General features: G+C 41.6%; 1 protein-coding gene across 4 annotated transcripts; it reads left to right on the top strand.

The window, feature by feature from the left end:
- The first annotated feature begins 1,004 nt into the window (after positions 1-1,004).
- LOC129811554 (polyadenylate-binding protein 4-like) lies at positions 1,005-24,358 on the top strand. Of its 4 annotated transcripts, none has more exons than XR_008752901.1 (14): positions 1,006-1,636; positions 12,955-13,148; positions 13,256-13,371; positions 14,875-15,014; positions 15,177-15,271; positions 15,427-15,564; positions 15,719-15,814; positions 15,927-16,196; positions 16,406-16,496; positions 16,656-16,781; positions 16,894-17,027; positions 21,080-21,170; positions 21,439-21,543; positions 21,649-21,738. XR_008752901.1 is itself a non-coding variant. In XM_055862954.1 (14 exons), exons 1-14 carry the CDS (start codon positions 1,441-1,443, stop codon positions 21,748-21,750), a joined length of 1,920 nt encoding a protein of 639 aa, XP_055718929.1. In that variant the 5' UTR covers positions 1,006-1,440; the 3' UTR covers positions 21,751-24,358. The 4 variants fall into 4 exon arrangements, 2 of the variants coding, with proteins under 2 accessions (XP_055718930.1, XP_055718929.1); XM_055862954.1 differs by having other exon boundaries at positions 21,413-21,543; positions 21,649-24,358; XM_055862955.1 differs by lacking the exon at positions 21,439-21,543 and having other exon boundaries at positions 1,005-1,636; positions 21,649-24,358.
- Positions 24,359-26,806: the final 2,448 nt, after the last annotated feature.

Genomic DNA, 26,806 nt, shown 5'->3' with positions numbered 1-26,806 from the left:
ATGCACCTGAGCTCAATTTCGAGTCCCATAGCAAAGAGTCTGAATACTTACGTAAATAAGGTTTTTTTTCCCTTTTTTTTTTCTCCATTTGCAAACACTTCTAAAAACCTGTTTTCGCTTTGTCCTTATTGGGTATTGTGTGTAGATTGAGGATTTGTATTTATTTAATCAATTTTAGAATAAGGATTTAACTTAACAAAATGTGGAAAAAGTCAAGGTGTCTGAATCCTTTCTGAATGCACTAAGTATATTTTAAACCAAATACTTTTAGACTTTAACTCAAGTAGAATTTTACTAGGTGACTTTTACTTGAGTCATATTCTATTAAGGTATCTTTACTTTTACTCAAGTATGAAAATTGAGTACCTTTTCCAACACTAATGGGGTGAGACGCCCTCTGTGTGGTAAGACGCCCCCCGTTAGTCTTACAAAATTCTTTTAACAGTTCCTTTGGTTGCAACTTGTCCTGATCAACTACAATTTTCCTGTTTTTCATCAGTTTGAAGTCATTCCATCAAAACAATGAGGTAAATATATATATTTTTTAATTGTCGTTTAGAAAAAGTTGTAGATATAATCACACTTGACCAAATAAATCATCGTCGTCAACTAATCAAATGCTCCTTTCATAAAAATGACATTTTATTAAATAAAAAAAAAGTAAACTGCAGCCATTTTCCATTATAGTTTGTTACCATAAGCATGACCATCATCCACCTAAAAATAACATTTTAAAAAGTATCCAAACTTTTTTTCAGCAATTAGACATTGATCTTAGGTGGGTAGTCTTACCCCATGTTACCCTACACATGTCGCAACTATTATTTTGGGGTTGAATAAACCGGTCAATGGCAAAAAGCTGTGGTCACTCCCAGATGTCGCTGTAGGGATTTGTGTTGAGTAGTTGTGACAGAACACCCGCCGCGCTCCCTTTTACAACGCATGCTCAGTTTTTTTTTCTATCACAAGTTTGACCCCGTCTATTTCTTCTGCGCACTGCACTGTCTATATAGTGCCCATGCTTTTCCCACGCAGTCTCTTTCCCCGGCCACAAAACAACCGTGAGTGTAACTCACCGTTCTTTAACTACTTAAAAAAAAAAAAATACATAAAATCTCAAAAATAAGTATCTGTCGTAATCTAAAAAAATATTTGAAATCACAAAATATTATTTTGGGGGGTTAATAATAGGCCTCGGGCTTAACCCGACGTTTAGGACAAATCGAATTTTCAGGAGAATACGCCGAAATTCTATTCTGTTTTAGCTGTCTCTTTTCTTTTCTCGTCAGCGAGTCGTGGAATACTTTTAGGTCAAGTGACATTTTGGTGGAAAGAGCGTCTTAGGCTCATTACGCAGAGATTCTGCCCCGGCGGACAATTCTTAACAATTCTCGTGGCTAGCGTGAGGGAAGAACTCATACATTTTGTGTACTTCAAGAAATGAACACAGCGAATGAGGGGAGTTATCCAATGGCTTCTCTATATGTTGGCGACCTGCACCCTGATATCACTGAAGCTATGTTGTATGAGAAATTCAGCCCAGCTGGACCAGTGCTGTCTATTCGAGTATGTCGTGATATGATCACCCGACGCTCTCTGGGTTATGCCTATGTGAATTTCTCGCAACCCACGGACGGTAAGAAAAAAAGCATGCCTCAAAATCGGTGTCTGTTTGCATTACGGTAAAGAGTTGATTGGATCTTTGATTTGAGCATGTTGTCCACCGTGTTATTCTGTGCATCTGTCTAAGAGTATACAATGTAAAGCACATCTTGCTTTTAATGAGTATCAATTGTGTTATGATTTCCTGTTAGAAAGTACACAATATATACACAAGTTTAGACACCCCATCAAATTAGTGGATTCGGCTATTTGAGCCATACCCGTTGCAGAAAGGTGTATAAAATCGAGCACACTGCCATGCAATGTCCATAGACAAACATTGGCAGTAGAGACTGGCCTTACTGAAGAGCTCAGTGACTTTCAACACGGCACCTTCATAAGATGCTACCTTTCCAACAAGTAATTTAGTCAAATTTCTGCCCTGCTAGAGTGCCTTAAGTGCTGAACTTAAGTGCTGTTATTGTGAAGTGGATACGTCTAGGAGCATCAACGTCTCAAACGCGAAGTGGTAGACCACACAAGCTCACAGAACGGGACTGTCTGTCCCCGGTTGTAACACTCACTACAGGGTTCCAAACTGCCTCTGGAAGTAACGTCAGCACAATAATTGTTCGTTGGGATCTTCATGAAATGGGTTTCCATTGCCGAGCAGCAGCACACAAGTCTAAGATCCCCATGCGCAATACCAAGTGTCGGCTGGAGTGGTGTAAAGCTGGCCACCATTGGACTCTGGAGCAGTGGAAACGAGTTCTCTGGAGTGATGCGCTATCCTTCACCATCTGGCAGTCCGATGGATGAATCTGGATTTTGGCGGATGCAAGGAGAACGCTACCTGCCCCAATGCATAGTGCCGACTGTAAAGTTTGGTGGAGGAGGAATAATGGCCTGGGGCTGTCTTCATGGTTCGCGCTAGGCCCCTTAGTTCCAGTGAGGGGAAATCTTAAAGCTACAGCATACAATGTCATTCTAGACAATTCTGTGCTTCCAACATTGTGGCAACAGTTTGGGGAAGGCCCTTTCCTGTTTCGGCATGACAATACTCCCGTGCACAAAATGAGGTCCATACAGAAATGGTTTGTCGAGATCAGTGTGGAAGAACTTAACTGGCCTACACAGAGCCCTGACCAAAACCCCATATAACAGCTTTGGGGTGAATTGGAACGCACACGGCGAGCCAGGCCTAATCCCCTAACATTAGTGCTTGACCTCACTAATGGTCTTGTGGCTGAATGGAAGCAAGTCCCCGCAGCAATGTTCCAACATCTTGTGGAAAGCCTTCCCAGAAGAGTGGAGGCTGTTATAGCAGCAAAGCGGGGACCAACTCTGTATTAATGCCCATGATTTTGGAATAAGATTTTAATGGGCAGGTGTCCACATACTTCTGATCATATCTACATAATTCACACCTACTTTTGATCATATTTACATCATTCACACCTATGTTACCTATATAGAGCTCTGTGGTTACCTCCCGACTCCACTACAAAGTGCAAACATACCAATACAAAGGCAATCTAAGAGGTGTAGGCTAAGCCCCAACTCTGCAAGTAACAAAATTAATGGGCGAGGATAAACGTTTTCCCTCACTGTGGACTCTCAAGTAAACTTGCTCAGAACCATGCATGGCACAGTCAGTGTACTAAAGCATACTGTACAGACTCAAACTACGTTTTGCCTTGTATGGACCAACTCTGTTGAGTGGAGAAGTACACATTTGGAATAGTATCTCTTGACCAATATAGCAATGATGGCCCACTTCTTCCATCTGACCGTGTTGGAGGATTGACCAGAATCTGCTCCAAGACTCCTGCTTTGTACATGTTGTAGCCAGGCTACTGTCTGTGTTCTGCATTTACGTTTGAATAAGTGGAGCTACAGTTTTTCTCCAGAGTACTGCTCCACACTGCCTAACCCAGGGTTTCCCAAACTCTGTCCTCAGGATCCCATGTTTTGGCTTTTTCCCTAGCACTACACAGCTGATTCAAATCAACTAATCATCAAGTTTTGATAATTTGAATCAGCTGTGTGTTGTTGGGGCAAAAACCAAAATGTGCACCCCTTGGGGTCTCGAGGCCCGAGTTTGGGAAACGCTGGAACCCAAAGTGACCCATTTCAGCTCCTATTTAAAGGGCCATCAGGGAAAACGTTCTGCATTGAAATAAATTCCCATCGCCTCCCCTGCTGCCTTACACACACAGAGAGGAAGAAAAGGCACATCTGAACATTAACTTGTGCATTTCTCTGCTTTCTTTGGATCATGTGATGTCATGCATTTGTGTGTCATCTGATCTGAAAAGAATAAGTCTGAATAGATAGCAGGAATGTATTGGTAGAAGCAGAAACTTTTCTCTGGGATGTAACAGTTTGGAATGTTTTCATTTTATACCTGCCATCACTTGTCTGAGCCAGTGTAGAGAACCCCATGGCAATATTACCTTGAGGTTGTATTTTGATCACATAAACACAATATAACGTCATGTCTAGGTTGTGAATATACAGGTTAAGACAACATCATCACAAACCTGTTACCAGCGCCATTGCTAACTAGCATAGCTAGTCCCATTGTTGCAAAGAGTTATGGGATATTAGAATCCCATTGTTTTAAAGGCTCTGAATGGTCAATTTGACCTCTGAAGTGGCCGTACTGCGACGCATACGTCAGGGCTTTCATACTTCTTGCGCTGAACAGAGCTATTGTGAAGTAAGTTGTCAAGGAAGTGAGTTTGTGTTTATACAAGACCACCCGCCCCCACCTACCATCAACCAATCATGTCAATACGGAGCTATATGGAGCCCTCCGCATTGTTTGAAAATTTGAGAGTGGCAAGGCGATGCGGTATGGCGCATGATTTGGCCTCTGCATGCCTCCCGGGGCTTCGTTATGCTGTCACTCTCCATACGAAGTCTCCGACTACATTGTCGGGTCAAGCATGAGTTGGCTTTTAACCTTTGTCATCTTCAACCTAGCATCATGTCACGAAGTAAAAGTGTAGTACAACTACTACCACATACACTGAACAAAAATATAAACGCCTCATGTAAAGTGTTGGTCCCATGTTTCATGAGCTGAAATAAAAGATCCCAAAAATGTTCTTAGTTTGTTTTACGTCCATTAGTGAGAATTTCTCCTTTGCCAAGATAATCCATCCGCCTGACAGGTGAGGCATATCAAAAGCGACTTAAACCGCATGATCATTACACAGGTGCACCTTGTGCTGGGGACAATAAAAGGCCACTCTACAATTTGCTGATTTGTCACACAACACATTGCCACAGACGTCTCAAGATGTAAAGGGAGCGTGCAATTGGCATGTACACTGCAGGAATGTCCACGAGCTGTTGCCAGAGAATGTAATGTTAATTTCTCTACCATAAGCTGTCTTCAATGTCGTTTTGGAAAATTCGTCAGTACGTCCAACCGGCCTCAACACACCAGCCCAGGACATCCACATCTGGCTTCTTCACCTGCGGGATCGTCGGAGACCAGTCACTCGGGCATCTGATGAAACTGTAGGTTTGCACAACCAAAGAATTTCTGCAGAAACTGTCAGAAACCGTCTCAGGGAAGCTCATCTGCGTGTTCGTCATCCTCACCAGGGTCTTGACCTGACTGCAGTTCGGTGTTGTAACCGACTTCAGTGGGCAAATGCTCACTTTCGGTGGCCACTGGCACGCTGAAGTGTGCTCTTCATGGATTAATCCTGGTTTCAACTGTACCGGGCAGATGGCAGACAGCATGTGTGGGCGAGTGGTTTGCTGATGTCAACGTTGTGAAGAGACCCCATGGTGGAGGTGGGGTTATGGCATGGGCAGGCATAAGCTACGGACAACGAACACAATTGCATTTTATCGATGGCAATTTGAATGCACAGAGATACCATTACGAGATGCTGAGGCCCATTGTTGTGCCATTCATTCACCGCCATCACCTCCATCACCTCATGTTTCAGCATGATAATGCACGGCCCCATGTCGCAAGGATCTGTACACCATTCCTGGGAACTTAAAATGTCCCAGTTCTTCCATGGCCTGCATACTCACCAGACATGTCACCTATTGAGCATGTTTGGGACGCTCTGGATTGACGAGTAAGACAATGTTACAGTTCCCGCCAATATCCAGGAACTTCATACAGCCATTGAAGAGGAGAGTGAGACAACATTCCACAGGCCACAATCAACAGCCTGGTCAACTCTATGCGAAGGAGATGTGCATGAGGCAAATGGTGGTCACACCAGATACTGACTGGTTTTCTGATTCACACCCCTACTTTTTTTTTTTAAAGGTATCTGTGACCAACAGATGTATATCTGTATTCCCAGTCAAGTGAAATCTGTAGATTTAGGGCCTAGTGAATTTATTTCAATTAATTCAGTTCAGATATTTCCTTTTATATGAACTGTAACTCAGAAAAATCTTTGAAATTGTTGCGTTTTCATATTTTTGTTCAGTGAATTTGAAAAGAGTAGTCTTCCTTCATGTGTCTAAAGTCACTTTGGCTGACCATCTCCACTTTCAGCATGTCACAGCTGCATTTAAGTTTCAAGACCTGGTGTTGATCATCTGAACATTCTTGTTGAATGTGTCTCCCATCAATGGCAGGCAGATAATGCTCAACTCACATTCCACACCAGCACATACTCTCAGGACCCCTCTCTAAATATCTCTCAGGCAGCCTAAATATTCCCTGCCTATAATATCTAAAACCCTAAAGTCTCCACTTAAGGGTAATGTTTGACAGAATATATTAGGGTGGCTACCTGCCTCGCCTAGAATAAACTTTTCAGTTTTCATGACAAAATACATTTATAGAATGTCACATTTACCTGTGAAGTTCACTTCAAGGGTTTTTTGTGTGTTACATTCAGTTCACCTCTTGTTTGATTTCATGTGTTTATCTATTTCTGCTATTCATCCATTCAGCAATCCCAGCTCCACATGGTGCTCATGTTTTTTCATCAAGGTTGGCCATGGGAACCTTCCAGAACTAGACAGACAATGAAAAACCATCACACACCATCTCTGAGCTGGTTTGTGTGAAGTACAATTGCACAGCAAACTGCTGATGCCAGCAGACGCAAGGGAGCTCTGTTTTGTTTACCGGACATGTTTATCTCTAAAGCCCGGGTGTGTGTTGCTGTGGAGTGACGGGAACAAAGGGGAGGTCTCTGGTTGGCACGTGTGCCCAGATGGACATGAGAGGCAGCAGGAAAATGCGAACTGGCACAACATAAATAACGATAGGCAGATCTAGAAACATAAATCGAAGTTACAGCACACTGGCAGCATATGTAGTTTGGACAAATAAAATGAATAGTGGCTGGTATTAATTAGAACCTCTAAAAGAGAACCTGTTAAAGAATGTCACGTTTTCAAGAGCCATTTGCCCCCTTTGAATTATAACCGTACATGTACAGTATGTATCCCATTGTTTATATTCATTATGAGAGTGTGCATAAATTATGACTTGTGGCCTGCAAGGCACTTCTGGTCCTATGTGTCTGAGCGCCATGTGCCCTCCCCTAACAGCTGGTCAGTGTGGTGGCAGGCGGGGGTCAGACTCAATAGTCACATGGTTTAGTTAGTAGTTAGGACACTCCAATAGTAGCGTGTTTTTTTAAAAGAAATGTGCCTTAATTAATTAACTTCTTATGGCTGCAGGGGCAGTATTGAGTAGCTTGGATGAAGGTGCACAGAGGTGCCCATATTAAACGGCCTGCTCCTCAGTCCCAGTTGCTAATATATGCATATTATTATTCATATTGGATAGAATACTCTGAAGTTTCTAAAACTGTTTGAATTATGTCTGAGTATAACTTAACTCATATGGCAGGCAAAAACCTGAGAAGTTCCACTTCCTGTTTTCTGAGGTAGCAGATTTTCAACCAAGCTCTCAATGAAATTACAGCGAGATATGGATGAGTTTTCACTTCCTACGGCTTCCACTAGATGTCAACAGTAAACAGAACTTTGTCTGATGACTCTAATGTGAAGGGGGGGGCCGAAGGAGACAGGAATGAGTAATCACTGCCACGAGCTGATCACGCATTCACCATGCGCCTTCACATGAGGAGGACGTCCGTTTTTAATTATTTCAGGGGATTTTAATGAAACACCTGATGCCTCTGCTGATCGTTTTCCTCCTAGAACGAGTCAAAACCCTCAAAATAGTAACATTATCATTACATTGTGCAAGGATCTCTGTGTTGAGGATGCCTGGCGTTATTTCAATCCGGATGCTAAGGGTTATACCTGGACCAACAAAACTATGTCACGTAAATCTAGAGTAGATTTATTCCTAATTTCCCCTTTTTCGTTACAATTTGTTATAGATGTAGATCATCAGTTGGCTCCCTTTTCTGATCATCACTTGATTTCCCTGAATTTACAAGCTACTAAAAAATCAAAAGGTACTCGAGGATATTGGAAATTAAACAATACACTTGAAAACAGCAAATCATTAGCTAAAGATATTTTTGCAAGAAAAGATTTGGGTCATGGAAGTAGATGGGAATATATATATATATATATATATATAAATATAAAGTCAGTGGTAGCCATTAAACGCGCCAAAGAGCTGATGCAATTAAAGAACCATAGAGAAAAGGAGATGATGAGCAAGCTTGACAGTTTTCTAAAGAAAGATAATCTATCTGAAGAAGAGGAGTTAGAACAGACTTACACGGATCTGGCAAAGGGCGCCTTTGTAAGGTCAAGAGCAAAATGGATTGAAGAGGGGGAAAGAAACACTAGTTACTTTTTTGCACTTGAAAAGAGAAACTACAAAAGAAAATCTATAACTGCACTCAAAATTAACGATGTTTTATGCAAAGATCCCATTACAATATCATTTGTCAATTCCTTTTATGAAAACCTTTACAGCTCTCAATTTCAGGAAGATGGTTGTGAAAGTTACATTTGCCCCATTCATAGTTGTGTCCCGGTAATTGAGGATGATTTCCACTCAGTTTGCGATTGACCTGTGTCAATTGGAGAAATTAGAGAGGCTCTGAATTCAATGAAAAAAGGGAAGTCACCTGGCCCTAATGGCCTGTCAGTTGAATTCTATAGACAGTTTTGGGAGTTGCTAGAAGACCCGATTTTCAATATGTTTCAAGATTGCATTAAAAATGGGGAAATGGTCTCCACTATGAAACAGGGCCTTATTTATTTGATTCCGAAGCCTGATAAAGACCCTTCTCTCATTGACAATTGGAGACCAATTACTTTATTAAATGTTGATTAAAAATTGATTGCTCTGGTTTATGCCAAAATATTAAAGAAAGGAATAGATACCATTTATAAATGAGACTCATACAGGATTTATGAAGGGCTGTCACATAAGCTCTAACATTCGTTTAGTCTTGGACCTTATAGATTATTCAGATGCAATTGACTCAGATGCGGTTGTCCTATTTCTGGACTTCTGTAAAGCTTTTTGACCCATTGAACATGAACTTCTCTTTAGGTCTTTTAAACTTTTTGGATTTGGTGAACATTTTATTAAAGTAATTTGCATGTTTTACAAAGATATAAATAGTTCTGTGCTACTAAACCTTTTTTATTTTATTTATTTTTTAATTCACCTTTATTTAACCAGGTAGGCTAGTTGAGAACAAGTTCTCATTTGCAACTGCGACCTGGACAAGATAAAGCATAGCAGTGTGAACAGACAACAACACAGAGTTACACATGGAGTAAACAATAAACAAGTCAATAACATGGTAGAAAAAAAAGAGAATCTATATACAATGTGTGCAAAAGGCATGAGGTAGGCAATAAATCGAGTAATTACAATTTAGCAGATTAACACTGGAGTGATAAATCATCAGATGATCATGTGCAAGAAGAGAATACTGGTGTGCAAAAGAGCAGAAAAGTAAATAAATAAAAGCAGTATGGGGGGTGAGGTAGGTAAATTGGGTGGGTAGTTTACAGATGGACTATGTACAGCTGCAGCGATCGGTTAGCTGCTCAGATAGCAGATTTTTAAAGTTGTTGAGGGAGATAAAAGTCTCCAACTTCAGAGATTTTTGCAATTCGTTCCAGTCGCAGGCAGCAGAGAACTGGAAGGAAAGGCGTCCAAATGAGGTTTTGGCTTTAGGGATGATCAGTGAGATACACCTGCTGGAGCGCGTGCTACGGGTGGGTGTAGCCATCGTGACCAGTGAACTGAGATAAGGCGGCACTTTACCTAGCATAGCCTTGTAGATGACCTGGAGCCAGTGGGTCTGACGACGAACATGTAGCGAGGGCCAGCCGACTAGGGCATACAGGTCGCAGTGGTGGGTCGTATAAGGTGCTTTAGTAACAAAACGGATGGCACTGTGATAAACTGCATCCAGTTTGCTGGACCTTAATACTTCCAAAAGATTTAGCATCAACAGAAGTGTACGACAGGGATGCCCAATTTCGCCATTTTTATTAATTTTGGTTGTGGAACTTCTATCTTTAGATATTCTGAATGATGCAAATTTGTATGGCTTAACCATTTTTAACAAAGAAATCTAAATTTCCCAACTGGCTGATGATACTACTCTTTTCTTAAGAGACAAAGACCAGGTCGCACATGCCCTTAATGCTATAACTGCATTTTCTACTGCATCGGGATTAATGCTGAATGTTTCTAAATGTGAAATCTTATGTTTATTTGACTCTGATGATAAAGAAATTGAAAATATTCCTGTAATGGACTGTGTTAAATATTTAGAAATACATCTGTCAAAAAAACAGTCAGACAACATTTGAATTTCTCTCCTAAAATTAAGAGAACTAAAAATATATTTAATAATTGGCTACAAAGAGATCTTTCTATACTTGGGAGAGTACTTCTGTCCAAGGCAGAGGGACTGTCTCGTTTTGTGTACCCCTCATTATCGTTATGTGTAAATCCAGCTACTTGTAAAGAGATCAATAAGACCTTTCTTGACTTCATCTGGAAAAATAAGTCTCACAAACTAAAAAAATCTGTCCTTTCTAACAAAAGAGCTGAAGGCGGTCTAGAAGTGTTGGATTTTGTTGACATAAATAACACTTTCAAGATAAACTGGTTGAAAAAATGTTTGCTCGATACTGATTCAATATGGTATTTCATTCCAAATAATGTGTTTAATAAATTGGGAGGTCTTCAATTTTTACTGAAATGTAATTATATTCCTGAAAGATTACCTGCTAAATTGGCTAGGTTTCACCAACAAGCTTAATGGCCTGGAAAATATGTTTCCTGCACAATTTTTCCCCTCATAAAGCTCTTTTGTGGAATAATTCAGACATAACTGTAAGGAATAAGTCAATGTTCTACCCCAGCTGGCATGAGAGGAATATTAACTTTGTTCTTGATATTTTCGACAACAAGGGTAATATTCTCACATATGAACAATTTCTAACATTGAAAGAGTTTCCAATACCTTTCAGAGAGTTTATTTCTGTGATCAAAGCCGTTCCCAGTGGTCTAACTACACTTATGAAAAGTAATCTTAATTTTGGGAATGATCACAAAGTTTATCCAGAACTCAGATTGGAAGGCGTGGGCTTACTTGAGAAATCTTGTTGTAATAAATATATAAGACAAATTCTTCATTCACAAAACAAACTTACACCGAGAGGAAAGTTTTTCAGGAACATGCTTATTCCTGACATTGTCTGGAAAAATGCATGGTTAAGGCCTTACAAATACTGTATACCAAACAAAGTTAAGGAAGTGCACTTCAAAATTTTACATAAATTATATAATATGTTACTATTGCAATGATAACAAAACCACTGAAATGATTGTTCATTTTTTTTATTCTTGTTGCCAAATACTTTATACACAAACAAAAATTCCAAAATTCTATACCAAAATTACCAATTTCTCTGATTGAATTTAATTATCTTATTAAAACACTAACCCTAGTGAATAACGACAAGAATAACATCTTCATGAATCATTATAATAAGATATTTTCAGAGTGAATATAATTGCACTTAAATTGTATATTTTTTGTATTTTATTTGTATTTATAGATATATATATTTTTTTTTTGAGCATTGTTAATACCGGTGTTTGGTTTGCTAGACATGTTTGATGTTGCAATGTAAGTTGATTTTTGTTATATGAATTAAAAAAGAGGACGTCCGTTCCACCGCTCCTCTGAAGTAAATCTAATTCTCCGGTTGGAACGTTATTCAAGATGTATGTTAACAACGTTCTAAAGATTGATTCAGTACATCGTTTGACATGTTTCTACTGACTGTTACGGAACTTTTGGACATTTCGTCACGTTATAGTGGAGGCGCTTTGTGACTTTGGAATTGTTTACCAAAGGCGCGAACCAAAGTAGCTAATTGGACATAAATAACGGACATTATCGAACAAATCAAGCATTTATTGTGGACCTGGGATTCCTAGGACTGCATTCTGATGAAGTTCATCAAAGGTAAGGAAACATTTATCATGTATTTTCTGGTTTCTGTTGACCCCAAAATTCTTCTGAGCTCCGTCTCAGATTATTGCATGATTTGCTTTTTCCGTAAAGTTTTTTTGAAATCTGACACAGCAGTTGCATTAAGGAGAGGTATATCTATAATTCCATGTGTATAACTTGTATTATCATCTGCATTTATGATGAGTATTTCTGTTGAAACGATGTGGCTATGCAAAATCACTTGATGTTTTTGGAACTAGTGAATGTAACGCGCCAATGTAAACTCAGATTTTTTGTTATAAATATGAACTTTATCAAACAAAACATGAGTGTCATTTGATGAAGATAATCAAAGGTTAGTGATTAATTTTATCTCTATTTCTGCTTTTTCTGACTGCTATCTTTCGCTGGAAAAATGGCTGTGCTTATTGTGGTTTGGTGGTGACCTAACATGATCGTTTGTAGTGCTTTCGCTGAAAAGGATATTTGTAATCGGACACTTTGGTGGGATTAAAAACAAGAATAACTTTAAAATGATATAAGACACATGTATGTTTGAGGAATTTTAATTATGAGATTTCTGTTGTTTTGAATTTGGCGCCCTGCACTTTCTCTGGCTGCTGTCATATCGATCCCGGTAGCGGGATGCAGCCATAAGAAGTTTTAAACTAGGGCCAGTAGTTTTTTTCTGACCACATGACCAGGAATAACTTCTAGTCCTGTCCACCAGGACACAATTTGGTGGAGTGAATGATTGGGAGGCGTACATATGGTGTAGCATGCAGAGTGGTGTGGTGTCCATGATTCGAAGTGGGCACTAAATAGCATAAACAACATGGTGTGGTGGACCCAGTGGCTGAGATGTTTTTAATGTTGTAAGTTAACACCCTGACTCTACCCTCTGACCTCTCCCCCTGCCCTCTAGCCGAGAGAGCCCTAGACACCATGAACTTTGATGTGGTGAAAGGGAAGCCAATCAGAATCATGTGGTCACAGCGAGATCCCTCACTCAGGAAGTCTGGGGTGGGCAACGTGTTCATCAAGAACCTGGACAAGACCATTGACAACAAGGCCCTCTATGACACCTTCTCTGCCTTTGGGAACATCCTGTCTTGCAAAGTAAGATGGAAGTGTTTCCGGCCAGACATCTGTATGACCATAGACATTATGTGTATACGTACTAGGTAATGTATTTTTTAAACGGCATACATTAATTTCTCAAACAGGTTGTATGTAATGAGAATGGATCCAAGGGATACGCGTTTGTGCACTTTGAAACGCAGGACGCAGCTGACCGCGCCATCGAGAAGATGAACGGCATGCTTCTGAACGATCGCAAGGTGTGAGTGTCTGATTAACTAGGAGAGGGTGGGGAATGTTGGTTTTAAGTTTTGGCTGACTTTTCTTAGCGAATTGAATTATGGGAAATTTCAGGCACGGAGTGACCATAATTGTACACTTGCTAACTCAATCAAAAACGAGGGCTGAGGGGCTTACATTGCCAACTTCCCTTGCTTTGTTAATCATTTGGACCAACGATAAAGATGGCCGCGGGGATTCCCCCAAGGGCATAAGGCGAGGGTAAGTGGTGGAGGGTATGTCTTTAATGAGTTTGAAACACAGCCCCTGTTCCTGGAGATCTACCCTCTTGTAGGTTTTCACTCCAATCCCAGTTGTATCTAACCTGATTCAGCTTATCAATCATCTAATAATTAGATTCAGGTGCGCTAGATTAGGGTTGGAGCGAAAACTTACTGGACGGTAGCTCTCCAGGAACAGGGTTGGAGACTCCTGGTTAAGATAAATCAAGGGCAGCTAGGATGTTGATAAGGATTGTAGTAGCTCATCTGTTTGCCTATACTGTGACAAGGCAAAAGACAATTCAACTTGTTAAGGGGGAAGTTAAACAGTTCTGGTGATAATGAAGGTGAATGAGAGAACTCAAAAAGGGTTCTTTGGCCATCCCCATAGGTATAGGAGAACCTTTTTTTCGGTTCCAGGTAGAACCCTTTCGGGTTCCATGTAGAACCCTCTGGAAAGGGATACACATGGAACCCAAAGGAGTTCTACCTGGAACCAAAAAGGACTCTAGATAGATATAACGAGCCATGTAACACCCCACACTGTCCCCATACACCCTGGCTTTCTGTGTGGTTTGTTGAACTACACAACTAACAGTGAATGATTTTTTGCAGTGCTTACTGGGAAATTAACCTTTTTTTTAAACCTACAAAACATGTCCACACTCTGGTCACCTCACACCCCGTGTTAGCTGAGCGTCCGTCTGTACGTTTGTCCACCCCGTCTGCCTGCCTGTCGTGTGTATGTGTGTCTAACCACGCTTGTGTGTTTTAGTGATGGAGCGAGTGCAGGGATGCAATACTGGAGCACGGATTGGGAGAGGTCTGCATAGCAAGGTAAAGTCTGAGTTGAGGAAAATGATCCAACAAGCTCGTTTGGTCCTCAGCTTTCCTCTTTATGAACCTCTGTCCCTCCATCCTTCAGGTCTTGGACCAGGACATGTCATTCTTTGTGTGCTGTGTTCTGGGTGTATAGCATGAATGCTCTGTTTTCCTGATTGTGGTGCCACAAACCGTGCAAGAAGTTTGATCAATGTTGTTCCTGAGAGGTCCTTGACTGACTCAATGTGCTCTTATACGAAGTGCTTCCTTCTATTTAGTAGTCATGTCTGGGCATCCTCAATGTCAGTGCTGTGAACTCCAGCTTGAAGCCAGAAAACATGTATCTCAGATGAAAAACATGAGAGTTGGATCACAGTCCCTTTCTCCCTCCTGCTCAGGACTGTTTTACAAGAGTTGTGTCGCTGCTCTCTCGCTGTGTTTAGGTTCGTTGGACGTTTCAAGTCTAAGAAGGAGAGGGAGGCAGAACTGGGGGCCAAAGCAAAGGAGTTCACCAACGTCTACATCAAGAACTTTGGAGACGACATGAATGATGACAAGCTAAAGGAAATGTTTGACCAATACGGTAAGCTGTGACACACAGGTTCATACTGAGTTTTCTCATTAGTGGAGCCATTTAGTTTTTCACATATTAGTCTTGAAATCCACCCACGCAACCTAAACATGAACTTGCCTTTCTCCAAACTCATATACCGGAGTCCCAATTATTCCCTTTTCCTCCCTGCAGGTAAAACTCTCAGTGTGAGGGTTATGGCTGACCCCAGTGGCAAATCCAGAGGTTTTGGCTTTGTGAGTTACGAGAAACACGAGGATGCTAACAAGGTAGGTATATTATACCCACATAACAACAGTTGTCAATACAAGTCAGTGGGATTTCATGGTTGGTGGAAAAATACTGAGACAATCACTCATCACATTGTGTTAACTTATGGGTTTACTACATATACACTGGTTGTAATGAATTAATCTCTACTCAGGCATGTGAGGAGATGAACGGTCAAGAGTTCAACGGGAAGACCGTCTTCGTGGGGCGTGCTCAGAAGAAGATGGAGCGGCAGGCAGAGCTAAAGAGAAAGTTTGAGATGTTGAAACAGGAGAGGATCAGCCGTTACCAGGTCAGTCACCTCCTCTGGCACCACTATGTCTAACAGAACACTGATAAGAAACAAATGCCATCATTCAACTTGACATATTGTTTCATAGTACCCACCCATTAGGCAACAAGCCAGGCTGAGAATGTGTGTCATGACTGTGTATTTCTGGTTTCAGGGCGTTAACCTTTACATTAAGAACTTGGACGACACCATTGACGACGAGAAGCTGCGAAAGGAGTTTACCACATTCGGGTCTATCACCAGTGCCAAGGTGAGCGCGTTTAGCAGAGGTCAATGTGATCCAACAACACAATGACCCCTTTTTACTTTTCTAGTTGGAGTATGTTATCCAGATCTAACACAGCTGACTTCTTTCAATGCAGGTGATGCTGGAGGAGGGGCGGTCCAAGGGCTTTGGGTTCGTCTGCTTCTCCTCTCCTGAGGAGGCCACCAAGGCTGTGACTGAGAAGAACGGGTGCATCGTGGGCTCCAAGCCACTCTACGTGGCCTTGGCTCAGCGCAAAGAAGAGCGCAAGGCCCACCTCACTAACCAGTATGTGCAGCGCATCGCTGGCATGAGGGCCATGCCAGCCAACGCCATCATCAACCAGTTCCAGCCCGCCAGCGGATACTTCATGCCTGCAGTACCACAGGTTAGTATTGAAGGGAGAGCGTGTTCAAATGGTTTTGAGAGTTGTGTGCTTTACTGGAAATGCCCGTCACAACAGCCATGTCAGGGTTCTGACAGTTGATTTGATAGACTGCTGTGCATATGCCAGTAAGAATCTTTTTTTTTTTTTAATGTAGAGTAAGATTGAGAACTTTAATGTTGTGCAACATTATGTGTGCGCGCGTGCGTCAGGCCCAGAACAGGACCACCTACTATGCACCCAATCAGCTGGCCCAGATGAGGCACAACCCCAGCTGGCAGCAGCAGGGTGGCAGAGGCCAAGGTGAGGGTTAGAGATGACATTATACACAATGACTGAATCTATCATGAGTTGTATATCCAGGCAATGTTTATTCAAGTACTACATGTCCTGGTGACATACTGTATTATGGGGACTTTAACTTCTGTCCAATAATAACCCTGCCTCCACCTTCCTTCCTAGGTGGGTTCCAGGGAATGCCCAACTCCCTGCGCCAGCCTGGTCCACGTGCCAACCTGAGACACCTGACTCTCAATGCCAGCGCCCAGGGCCCCCGAAGCATGGGGCCTTCTGGAGCTCAGAGAATTGGTAAGACTGGATTGCCTCAGTACATCTGATTACAATTGACATTGTGGAAATAATACCTCATCAAACTTCATATGCTTGGCTCATACATACTTTGTTTAATCCCTACCATTAGGAATTGCTGGCCAGGCCATGGGTCCTCGTCCCTCCATGGGAGTCCCTGCCCCTCGGGCCATGACATCCTACAAGTACGCCACAAGCGTACGCAACACTAACCCCCAAGTGGTGCATCCCATCGCCTTACAGCAGGTAAAACTCACTAACCTGGCGGCAGGTAGCTTAGCGGTTAGAGCATAGGGCCAGTAACCGAAAGGATGCTGATTCGAATACCCGAGCCGACAAGGTGAAAAAATCTGTCTGTCTCCTTGAGCAAGGCACTTAACCCTAATTTTCTCCAGAGGCGACGTATTACCATGGCTGACCCTGTAAAACAACACATTTAACTGCACCTATCTGGTGTATGTAACCATAAAACGCATATACAGTTGAAGTCGGAAGTTTATACACTTAGGTTGGAGTCATTAAAACTAGTTTTTCAACCACTCCACAAATGTCTTGTTAACAAACAATAGTTTTGGCAAGTCGGTTGGGACATCTACTAGCTTGGAAAATTCCAGAAAATGATGTCATGGCTTTAGACGCTTCTGATAGGCTAATTGACATAATTTGAGACAATTGGAGGTGTACCTGTGGATGTATTTCAAGGCCTACCTCCTGTCCTCCCGGGTGGCGCAGTGGTCTAGGGCACTGCATCACAGTGCTAGCTGCGCCACCAGAGTCTCTGGGTTCGCGCCCAGGCTCTGTCGCAGCCGGCCGCAACCGGGAGGTCCGTGGGGCGACGCACAATTGGCATAGCGTCGTCCGGGTTAGGGAGGGTTTGGCCGGTAGGGATATCCTTGTCTCAGTATGTAAAATGTAATAAAATGTATGCACTCTACTGTAAGTCGCTCTGGATAAGAGCGTCTGCTAAATGACTAAAATGTAAATGCAGTGCTTCTTTGCTTGACATCACGGGAAAATCAAAAGAAATCAGCCAAGACCTCAGAAAAAAAATTGTAGACTTCCACAAGTCTGCTTCATCCTTGGGAACAATTTCCAAAAACCTGAAGGTACCACGCTCATTTGTACAAACAATAGTACACAAGTATAAACATCATAGGACCACGCAGCCGTCATACCGCTCAGGAAGGAGACGCGTTCTGTCTCTTAAAGATGAACGTACTTTGATGTGAAAAGTGCAAATCAATCCCAGAACAACAGCAAAGGACCCTGTGAAGATGCTGGAGGAAACGGGTACAAAAGTATCTATATCCACAGTAAAACGAGTCCTATATCGACATAACCTGAAAGGCCGATCAGCAAGGAAGAAGCCACTGCTCCAAAATCGCCATAAAACAGCCAGACTACGGTTTGCAACTGCACATGGGGACAAAGATGGTACTTTTTGGAGAAATGTCCTCTGGTCTGATGAAACAAAAATAGAACTGTTTGGCCATAATGACCATTGTTATGTTTGGAGGGAAAAGGGGGAGGTTTGCAAGCCAAAGAACACCATCCCAACCGTGAAGCATGGGGGTGGCAGCATCATGTTGTGGGGGTGCTTTACTGCAGGAGGTACTGGTGCACTTAACAAAATAGATGGCAGAACTGAAAAGGCATGTGCGAGCAAGGAGGCCTACAAACCCAACTCCGTTACACCAGCTCTGTCAGTTGGAATGGTCCAAAACTTATTGTTGGAGGCTACCTACATTTAACATTTAAGTCATTTAGCAGACGCTCTTATCCAGAGCGACTTACAAATTGGTGCATTCACCTTATGACATCCAGTGGAACAGCCACTTTACAATAGTGCATCTAAATCTTTTAAGGGGGGTGGGGGGTCAGAAGGATTACTATATCCTATCCTAGGTATTCCTTAAAGAGGTGGGGTTTCAGGTGTCTCCGGAAGGTGGTGATTGACTCCGCTGTCCTTGCGTCGTGAGGGAGTTTGTTCCACCATTGGGGGGCCAGAGCAGCGAACAGTTTTGACTGGGCTGAGCGGGAACTGTACTTCCTCAGTGGTAGGGAGGCGAGCAGGCCAGAGGTGGATGAACGCAGTGCCCTTGTTTGGGTGTAGGGCCTGATCAGAGCCTGAAGGTACTGAGGTGCCGTTCCCCTCACAGCTCTGTAGGCAGGCACCATGGTCTTGTAGCGGATGCGAGCTTCAACTGGAAGCCAGTGGAGAGAGCGGAGGAGCGGGGTGACGTGAGAGAACTTGGGAAGGTTGAACACCAGACGGGCTGCGGCGTTCTGGATGAGTTGTAGGGGTTTAATGGCACAGGCAGGGAGCCCAGCCAACAGCGAGTTGCAGTAATCCAGACGGGAGATGACAAGTGCCTGGATTAGGACCTGCGCCGCTTCCTGTGTGAGGCAGGGTCGTACTCTGCGGATGTTGTAGAGCATGAACCTACAGGAACGGGCCACCGCCTTGATGTTAGTTGAGAACGACAGGGTGTTGTCCAGGATCACGCCAAGGTTCTTAGCGCTCTGAAACCTGAAACGTTTCACCAAAGATAAACAAAGGCAATGCTAACAAATACTAATTGAGTGTATGTACATTTCTGACCCACTGGGAATGTGATGAAAGCTGAAATCATTCTCTACTATTATTCTGACATTTCACTTTGTTAAAATAAAGTTGTGATCCTAACTGACCTAAGACAGGGAATTTTTACTAGGATTAAATGTCAGGAATTGTGAAAAACTGAGTTTAAATTTGGCTAAGGTGTGTGTAAACTTCCGACTTCAACTGTATGCATACATAGGTAATACCAGTCAAAGGTTTGGACACACCTACTCATTCAAGGGTTTTTCTATATTTTTACTATTTTCTACATTGTAGAATAATAGTGAATACATCAAAACTATTAAATTACACATGTAATCATGTAGTAACAAGTGTTCAACAAATCTAAATATATTTTATGTTTGAGATTCTTCAAAGTAACCACCCTTTGCCTTTGACAGCTTTGCACACTCTTGGCATTCTGTCAACCAGCTTCATGAGGTAATCACCTGGAATGCATTTCAATTAACAGGTGTGCCTTAAGTTAATTTGTGGAATTTCTTTCCTTACTGCATTTGATCCAATCAGTATTGTTGTGACAAGGTAGGGGTGGTATAAATAAGATGGCACTGTTTGGTTAAAAAAAAGTCCATATGTCAAGAACAGCTCAAATAAGCAAAGAGAAATGACAGTCCATCATTACTTTAAGACATGAAGGTCAGTCAATCCGGAAAATGTCATGAACTTTGAACATTTCTTCAAGTGCAGTCGCAAAACCCATCAAGCGCTATAATGAAACTGGCTCTCATGAGGACCGCCACAGGAAAGGAAGAAGCAGAGTTACCTCTGCTGCAGAGGATAAGTTCATTAGCGTTATCAGCCTCAGAAATTGTAGCCCAAACAAATGCTTCACGGAGTTCAAGTAACGGACACATCTCAACGTCAACTGTTCAGAGGAGACCGCATGAATCAGGCGTGCATGGTTGAATTTCTGCAAAGAAACCACTACTGGACACCAATAAGAAGAAGAGTTGCTTGGGACAAGAATCACGGACATGGACACTAGTTCCAACCTCCATGTCTTTTGTGAGAGGCAGAGTAGGTGAAAGGTTGATCTCCGCATGTGTAGTTCCCACCGTGAAGCATGGAGGGGGAGGTGTAGGGGTGCTTTGCTGGTGACACTGTCTGCTTTATTTAGAATTCAAGGCAATTTACCAGCATGGCTGGGGGCTATCATTTGTTTTTCAACAGGACAGTGACCCATCAAACCCTCAGGCTGTTTAAGGGCTAATTGACCAAGAAGGGGAGTGCTGCATCAGATGACCTGGCCTCCACAATCTCCCGACCTCAACCCAATTGAGATGGTTTGGGATGAGTTGGCGCAGAGTGAAGGAAAAGCAGCCACCAAGTGCTCAGCTTATGTGGGAACTCCTTCAAGACTGTTGGAAAAGCATTCCAGGTGTAGCTAGTTTGAGAGAATGCCAAGAGTGTGCAAAGATGTCATCAAGGCAAAGGGTGGCTACTTTGAAGAATCTCAAATATAACATATATGTTGATTTTGTTTAACACTTTCTTGGGAACTACTTCATTCCATATGTGTTATTTCATAGTTTTGATGTCTTCACTATCATTCTACATTGTAAAAATAAAGAAAAACCCTTGAATGAGTATGTGTGTCCAAACTTGTGAATGGTACTGTATATTCATCACTTCCCCCTGTTTTTAAACTCTTTGTGGCCTGTCTTTCTCTTCTCAGTCTCAACCAGTTGTTGATGTGCAGGGTCAGGAGCCTCTCACAGCCTCTGTGCTGGCTGCTGCAGCGCCTCAGGAGCAGAAGCAGATGCTTGGTGAGTGAGTACTGGAACAGATTGGCGGTGTGTCATATTGTTCCCTGGAAGTTCTAGAGTCTAGACCCTTTGGAGGGATTTTGAACATCAATGCAACAAGGTGCAATTATACAGTATAATTTTACCTGTGAGAACCATTCTTAACCTTCCATCTCCTCTCTCTCTCTCTCTCTCTCTCTCTCTCTCTCTCTCTCTCTCTCTCTCTCTCTCTCTCTCTCTCTCTCTCTCTCTCTCTCTCTCAGGGGAACGCTTGTTCCCCCTGATCCAGGCCATGCACCCCAGCTTGGCAGGGAAGATCACTGGGATGCTGCTTGAGATCGACAACTCTGAGCTGCTGCACATGCTGGAGTCCAAAGAATCCTTGCGCTCCAAGGTACCAGCAACAGGATAATATCAGAATAAGATCATAAGGGATCTAGAGTCATAGTTTTGTCCAGATCTCTGACTGTCTCCTATTGCACTGTGTGTGTTTGTGCAGGTGGAGGAGGCTGTTGCCGTGCTCCAGGCCCACCAGGCAAAGAAGGATGCCACACAGAAAGTGGGAGTCATCACTACAACCGCTGCTGCCGCTACCTCCTGATGTGTAAAGACCGCTTACTAAATGTTTAAAAATAATAATAATATTTCTCATCCTATGCTTGTTTTTCTTTTTTGTACACAGGCAACTGAGAAAAGGCGGGTAGAGATTACTACATTGGTTTCAAATGCCTGGGTCATCAACAAAATCCTATGCAAAAATAAAAAACAAGGTTAAAAAGAATACATTTTAACATACTTGAGCATTAACCCATTTAATCCCGAATTTTTCCCAGACATGAAAATATCCAAATCAAGTGTCATTAGTAACCCTTTGAAGTAATCAATCATTCTTTTTTGAAATTTTAATGGAAAAGTAGGTGAAAAAGTGTGTTTTATGGTCGGTCACAATTGTGACCGGTGGGATAATGTTACGTATACTAAATTAACATATTTCTCCTATGCAGTTAGCAAAGTTCTTATAAATCCCAACCCAGTTATTAACACATTTAAAACTCTGTCACTGGCAGTCCCCAGCATTGCCACTAGAATGCCCCGTCACGTTCTAGTGTGACTATTTACCACATCAAAAACCCTTATACAACACGATATGAACACTGAGAGCAAAGACAAAAAAACCACCATCAGAGTATTTCAACATTGTTACTTTATTGTAACATTGTTACTTTAGTGCAACATGTATTGAAACATTAATATTGTAACTTTATTGTAACTTTTGAACTTGTACTTTAGTGCAATATTCACTGTAACATTGTCATTGTGACATTTTAGTGCAACATTCACTAACAACTGTATAGCAGTCGTGTGATTCATTCCCACTGAACATAAAGGTAACATTTAGGATAGAGGTAGCCTGTAGAATATGCATTCAAGTAGAGGCCTACACTGAACAAAATACAATTATTTATATAAAAAGTGCCACTGCACAATGAGTGCTTTTATATGTATATTTATATATATATATATATCATAGAGGTAGGCTTCAGAACCAAGTGCAAGATTAGTTTGTGCATAACTATTTTAAACTGTGATGAGTCAGACCTACTGTCAAACAGTATGTCTTGAATCAATTGACCTTCTTTTCCAAAAACATTTCAGTCATTTTGATTATCTTTTTCGTCGACTTTTCCTTTCTTCCTAGAGTCCGTTGTACTGCTTCTCCTCACCCTTTATCGACTTTTCTAGTTTTCTTTTATTGTCTTTTTCAGCCCTTTTTCATTCGCTCTTTATCTCCTTTTCTACTGTCCATGGTATATCTTGAAGCACTCAATGTGCAGTGGCGCTTTGCATTTCTCACATGCATAGGTAGTGCGTTTGTCACAATGACGACTTCTCTGGAACCGGTACATCGTGTTGATTGGCCAGTGAGAAGCTTTGTCATATCTTGCCTGATCTTCAACAGTAGCAGTCAGTAAAGACCTCCTCCGTGGCATCGTGCGAAACTTTTGCATATTTGGGCTGTATACTATGTGTTTTGGAATCACAGCGGTGGCAGGCCTCTTCGATCGTTTGAACACTCAATCTTTATTTTTGGCCACCTGCAGCTTTTCCCTTGGCTCTTCTGACTGGACCCTCTGGCGGGTAGAGGCCCTTGGCTCTTCATTATCAACAATGAAGGGGTGTGGGGGAGGTTGTGGATGGGGGGGTGAGGGGTAGGTCATCATCACTGATAACGTTGTTCCTGTCATGATCTGTTTGCATAGGTTCAGCATATGCATTCAACAGCCTGGTTGGCAAATGGCCTGTCCATAGTCCATATCTGACCCATCGCTATCACAATCACTCAGGACAGCATCTTTCTCATTTTGAGGGATAACTGCAATGTTGCATGCCTTGTCTGGGCAGTCACCTAGATCCAACATATCCAGAACTTGACTCAAAGTGAAACTAACAGAAAGAACAGAGTAGAAAGTTAGGTAGAACAAGACCTATGTATGTGTATCAGTATGTGTATACCTAGATGCACTGTGATATCCCACGGGTCACTATTGTTGCCGTCAACATGTTTACACATTCTATGACCACACTGAACAAAGTTGAGTAATTGCAAATGCATGTATCAATACTAGACACCTTAAACATGATGTGTACCAAAAATCTTTGTCCTATCTTTATGTTAACATACTTTACTGACCTTTTGTTTGGGAGCTTTGATGCAGCCATCCTCTTCTCATGGCGCAACCAGGAAGTAAACAGCTCTGGTCATGTGACAATTTACACTAAACATGTGACACTACACATCTTTCATTGAGACCCTTTAATATTTCAATATTTGCTGTAAATGCATTGATACGTCATTCAGTAAAAGATTTAGAGCCTTATAACGGATTTTTTTTTTACGGTCACTATTGTGACCGATGGGATTAAATAGGTTAATAAACTAAATATTACAATACTTAATTTTTCTAGTTGTGTAACAATTTTAAACTTCATCAAAAGCAAAAACTAATGGAATTCTTCCAACTAAGGCCCTTTATTTCGTGGCCAGGACAGAACCGTTTTCTGTAAGGAAAATTAGCTTTGCTGTTAATTCTTTGTTTGAAAGTTTTGTGTTTAATGATTTGAACAATTGGATTCCTCCAACCCATCATGTTATCATGGGTGGTGTGGTATATGTTATTCTCAATAAAGGGATTAATATATCAAGTGTACCACATTGTCTGTTTTTTCTCTTCCACTATAGTTTGCGTACTACCGTAACCCCATAGTGTGTACACATTGCATTGCTCAAGTGAAGCATTTAAGAAATATTCGATTTTGGTGAAATGATTAATTCATTTCACAAAACCAAAGAATTATGGTACATTAAACTAGCTACCTTCGCAGACTGGGGAGCATAAAGTAAATATAATTTAGGATTTGAGGACTGAGACCACTATTATACCAACTGGCCAACAACTGACAAAAAATTACAATTTTTATGAGTTGACGAGGCCATATAATTTCAGCTTGGTGGAGTGTCACTGGGGTGTAATCATGCCAAACAGTTGGAAAATGTTACATTTTGCAATGAATACTAGCGTTTCTATTGGACAGGTTCAGCAAACAGGGAGGGACCTACAGTGCCTGAATCTGTCCTATAGAAATGCTTGTTTTAGTTGCAAAACAGAAAGTTTTAGAACTAGAATAATGATTACACCCCTGGTTATGCCTGAGCCAGCATTTTTAAATTGCAAAGATGGGTGGCGCCAGAGCTCAAAAGTGGATCACCGGAGTGGCAGGCTTTGGTATCCCACCTTGGTTTCTCCCTCAATCAATGTTAGACCTAGGGTAGATTCAGTAAACAGTGTAAGTGAACATTTAAGAACTCAGTACTATGCTTTCTTGAATATATTCACTGATGGATCTAAGGACCCTAAAACAGGGAGCACAGGTGCAGCTTTTAGTGTTCCTGATGGCTGTGACAAAAATACCAACGGATAATTTATCAGTGTACACAAAGGAGTTCCTGGCCATACTCATGGCTACAGAGTGGGTGGGGGAGGTGAGGCCAGACAGGGTAGTCATCGTCTCTCATGTTCAGCACTTTGCATCACGGAGCAGACAATGTATTGTATGAGATTTTGCAGTGCCTGTTTAGGTTGAGATAGATGGGGGTATTTGTGAGGTTCCTCTGGGTACCAGCTCATGTGGGAGTAGAGGAGAATGAGGAGGTGGATGTTCTCGCCAAGCAGGCTCTCAAACATCCTAATGTTGACATGGAAATGTCAATCAGTAAATTCAGAAGCCAATGGGTTAATAAGAACTGTGGTTAAAAAATGTCAAGAGTTGTGGAACAGGGAGGGGAAAGGGAAGACACATGTATACAATTCAGGAAGAAGTGGGGACAGGGACGGCCTCGGGTCAAGAGATAAGGGAGGAAAGTGTAATCACAAGGCTGAGACTGACACACAAAGCTCAACAGCACATTGAAATTGGTAGGAAATCATCCAACTGGGAAGTGTGATCACTGTCAAGAGGAGATGGAAACCGTGGAACATGTTCTATTTCAGTGCCTGCACTATTTAATGGGAGGGAAAGGGAGAGATTGTAATTCGATTTAAGGAGTAATGGTATTCAAGAGCCAAGTTAAGTGAATTGTTAAAGAAATCTTCAGGTGATGTATTTACTTGTGTAGTTTGTTTTTAATGAGACTATTTTTGTATTTTTTATTAAACCTTTATTTAACCAGGAAGGGCTCATTGAGATTTAAAATCTATTTTTCAAGAGCGTCCTGGCCAAGATAGGCAGCACCAAGTCATTACAAAAAATGACATACAAACCACATGAAAAACTACAAGTAATCTAGTAAAAACCATAGAATTCACAAGAGTATAACAAAATCAAAAACAGCAAATTAAAAACATTGACAGGTCAGGGAATCAGTATCAAGATCATTCATCAGTGATTTAAAAATACCAATCGGGACAAGTTCTTCCAGTTTAAAGTATTTTGTAAGGCGTTCCAAGACGATGGCGCAGAGTACATAAAAGCCCTTTTACCAAATTCAGTTCGACATTTGGAACAGTTAGCAGGATAAAATCCAGCGAACGTGGAGAGTACCCACCACATTTCTGAACAATAAAAATGCCCAAATTTAAAGGTAAACTCAAAATGGCTTAGTAAATAAAAGTATACCAGTGACTGAGCCAACGAGTGACTAGAGAAGGCCAGCCAACCCTGGTATACAAAGTGCAGTGGTGCGTAAGGGTTTTGCAGTTTAAAATAAATCTCAAAGTGACATGGTAAAGGGTGTCAACTGATCTCAAACACTGAGCACAAGCATTCATATATAAAATATCCCCATAGATGTATTTGATACTAGCCTCCTTCTGGCTTCAAAAGAAAAACAGGCCTTATTCCTAAAATAAAATCCCAATTTCAGCCTCAATTCTTTTGTAAATTGTCGAATATGCAATTTAAAAGAGAGGTCGTCATCAATTAAAATTACAAGATATTTATATGAGGTTACAGTCTCAACTAGAATTAATGGGTAGTGTTTTTAGACCTTCCCTGTCTCTGTTCAACAGTCCAGTCCAGTTGGTGGCCTACCGCCATATAAAATCCACAGAAGAAGAAAGTGCGCTTTGGTTGTAATGGACCAAACATGAGTTTTGCTG

The sequence above is a fragment of the Salvelinus fontinalis genome, chromosome 15 (genome assembly GCF_029448725.1).
Source record: "Salvelinus fontinalis isolate EN_2023a chromosome 15, ASM2944872v1, whole genome shotgun sequence".
NCBI classification, from domain to species: domain Eukaryota; kingdom Metazoa; phylum Chordata; class Actinopteri; order Salmoniformes; family Salmonidae; genus Salvelinus; species Salvelinus fontinalis.
Note: the sequence above shows the minus strand (reverse complement) of the source record. Positions and strands in the feature narration are given on the sequence as shown.

Bases quoted from the DNA above. Each gene is read 5' to 3' on its own strand.
- LOC129811554 (XM_055862954.1), top strand. From the start codon at position 1,441: ATGAACACAGCGAATGAGGGGAGTTATCCAATGGCTTCTCTATATGTT. The intron at 15,565-15,718 runs GTCAGTCACCTC...TTCTGGTTTCAG, and splicing joins AGAGGATCAGCCGTTACCAG to GGCGTTAACCTTTACATTAA. The intron at 16,497-16,655 runs GTGAGGGTTAGA...CTTCCTTCCTAG, and splicing joins GCAGGGTGGCAGAGGCCAAG to GTGGGTTCCAGGGAATGCCC.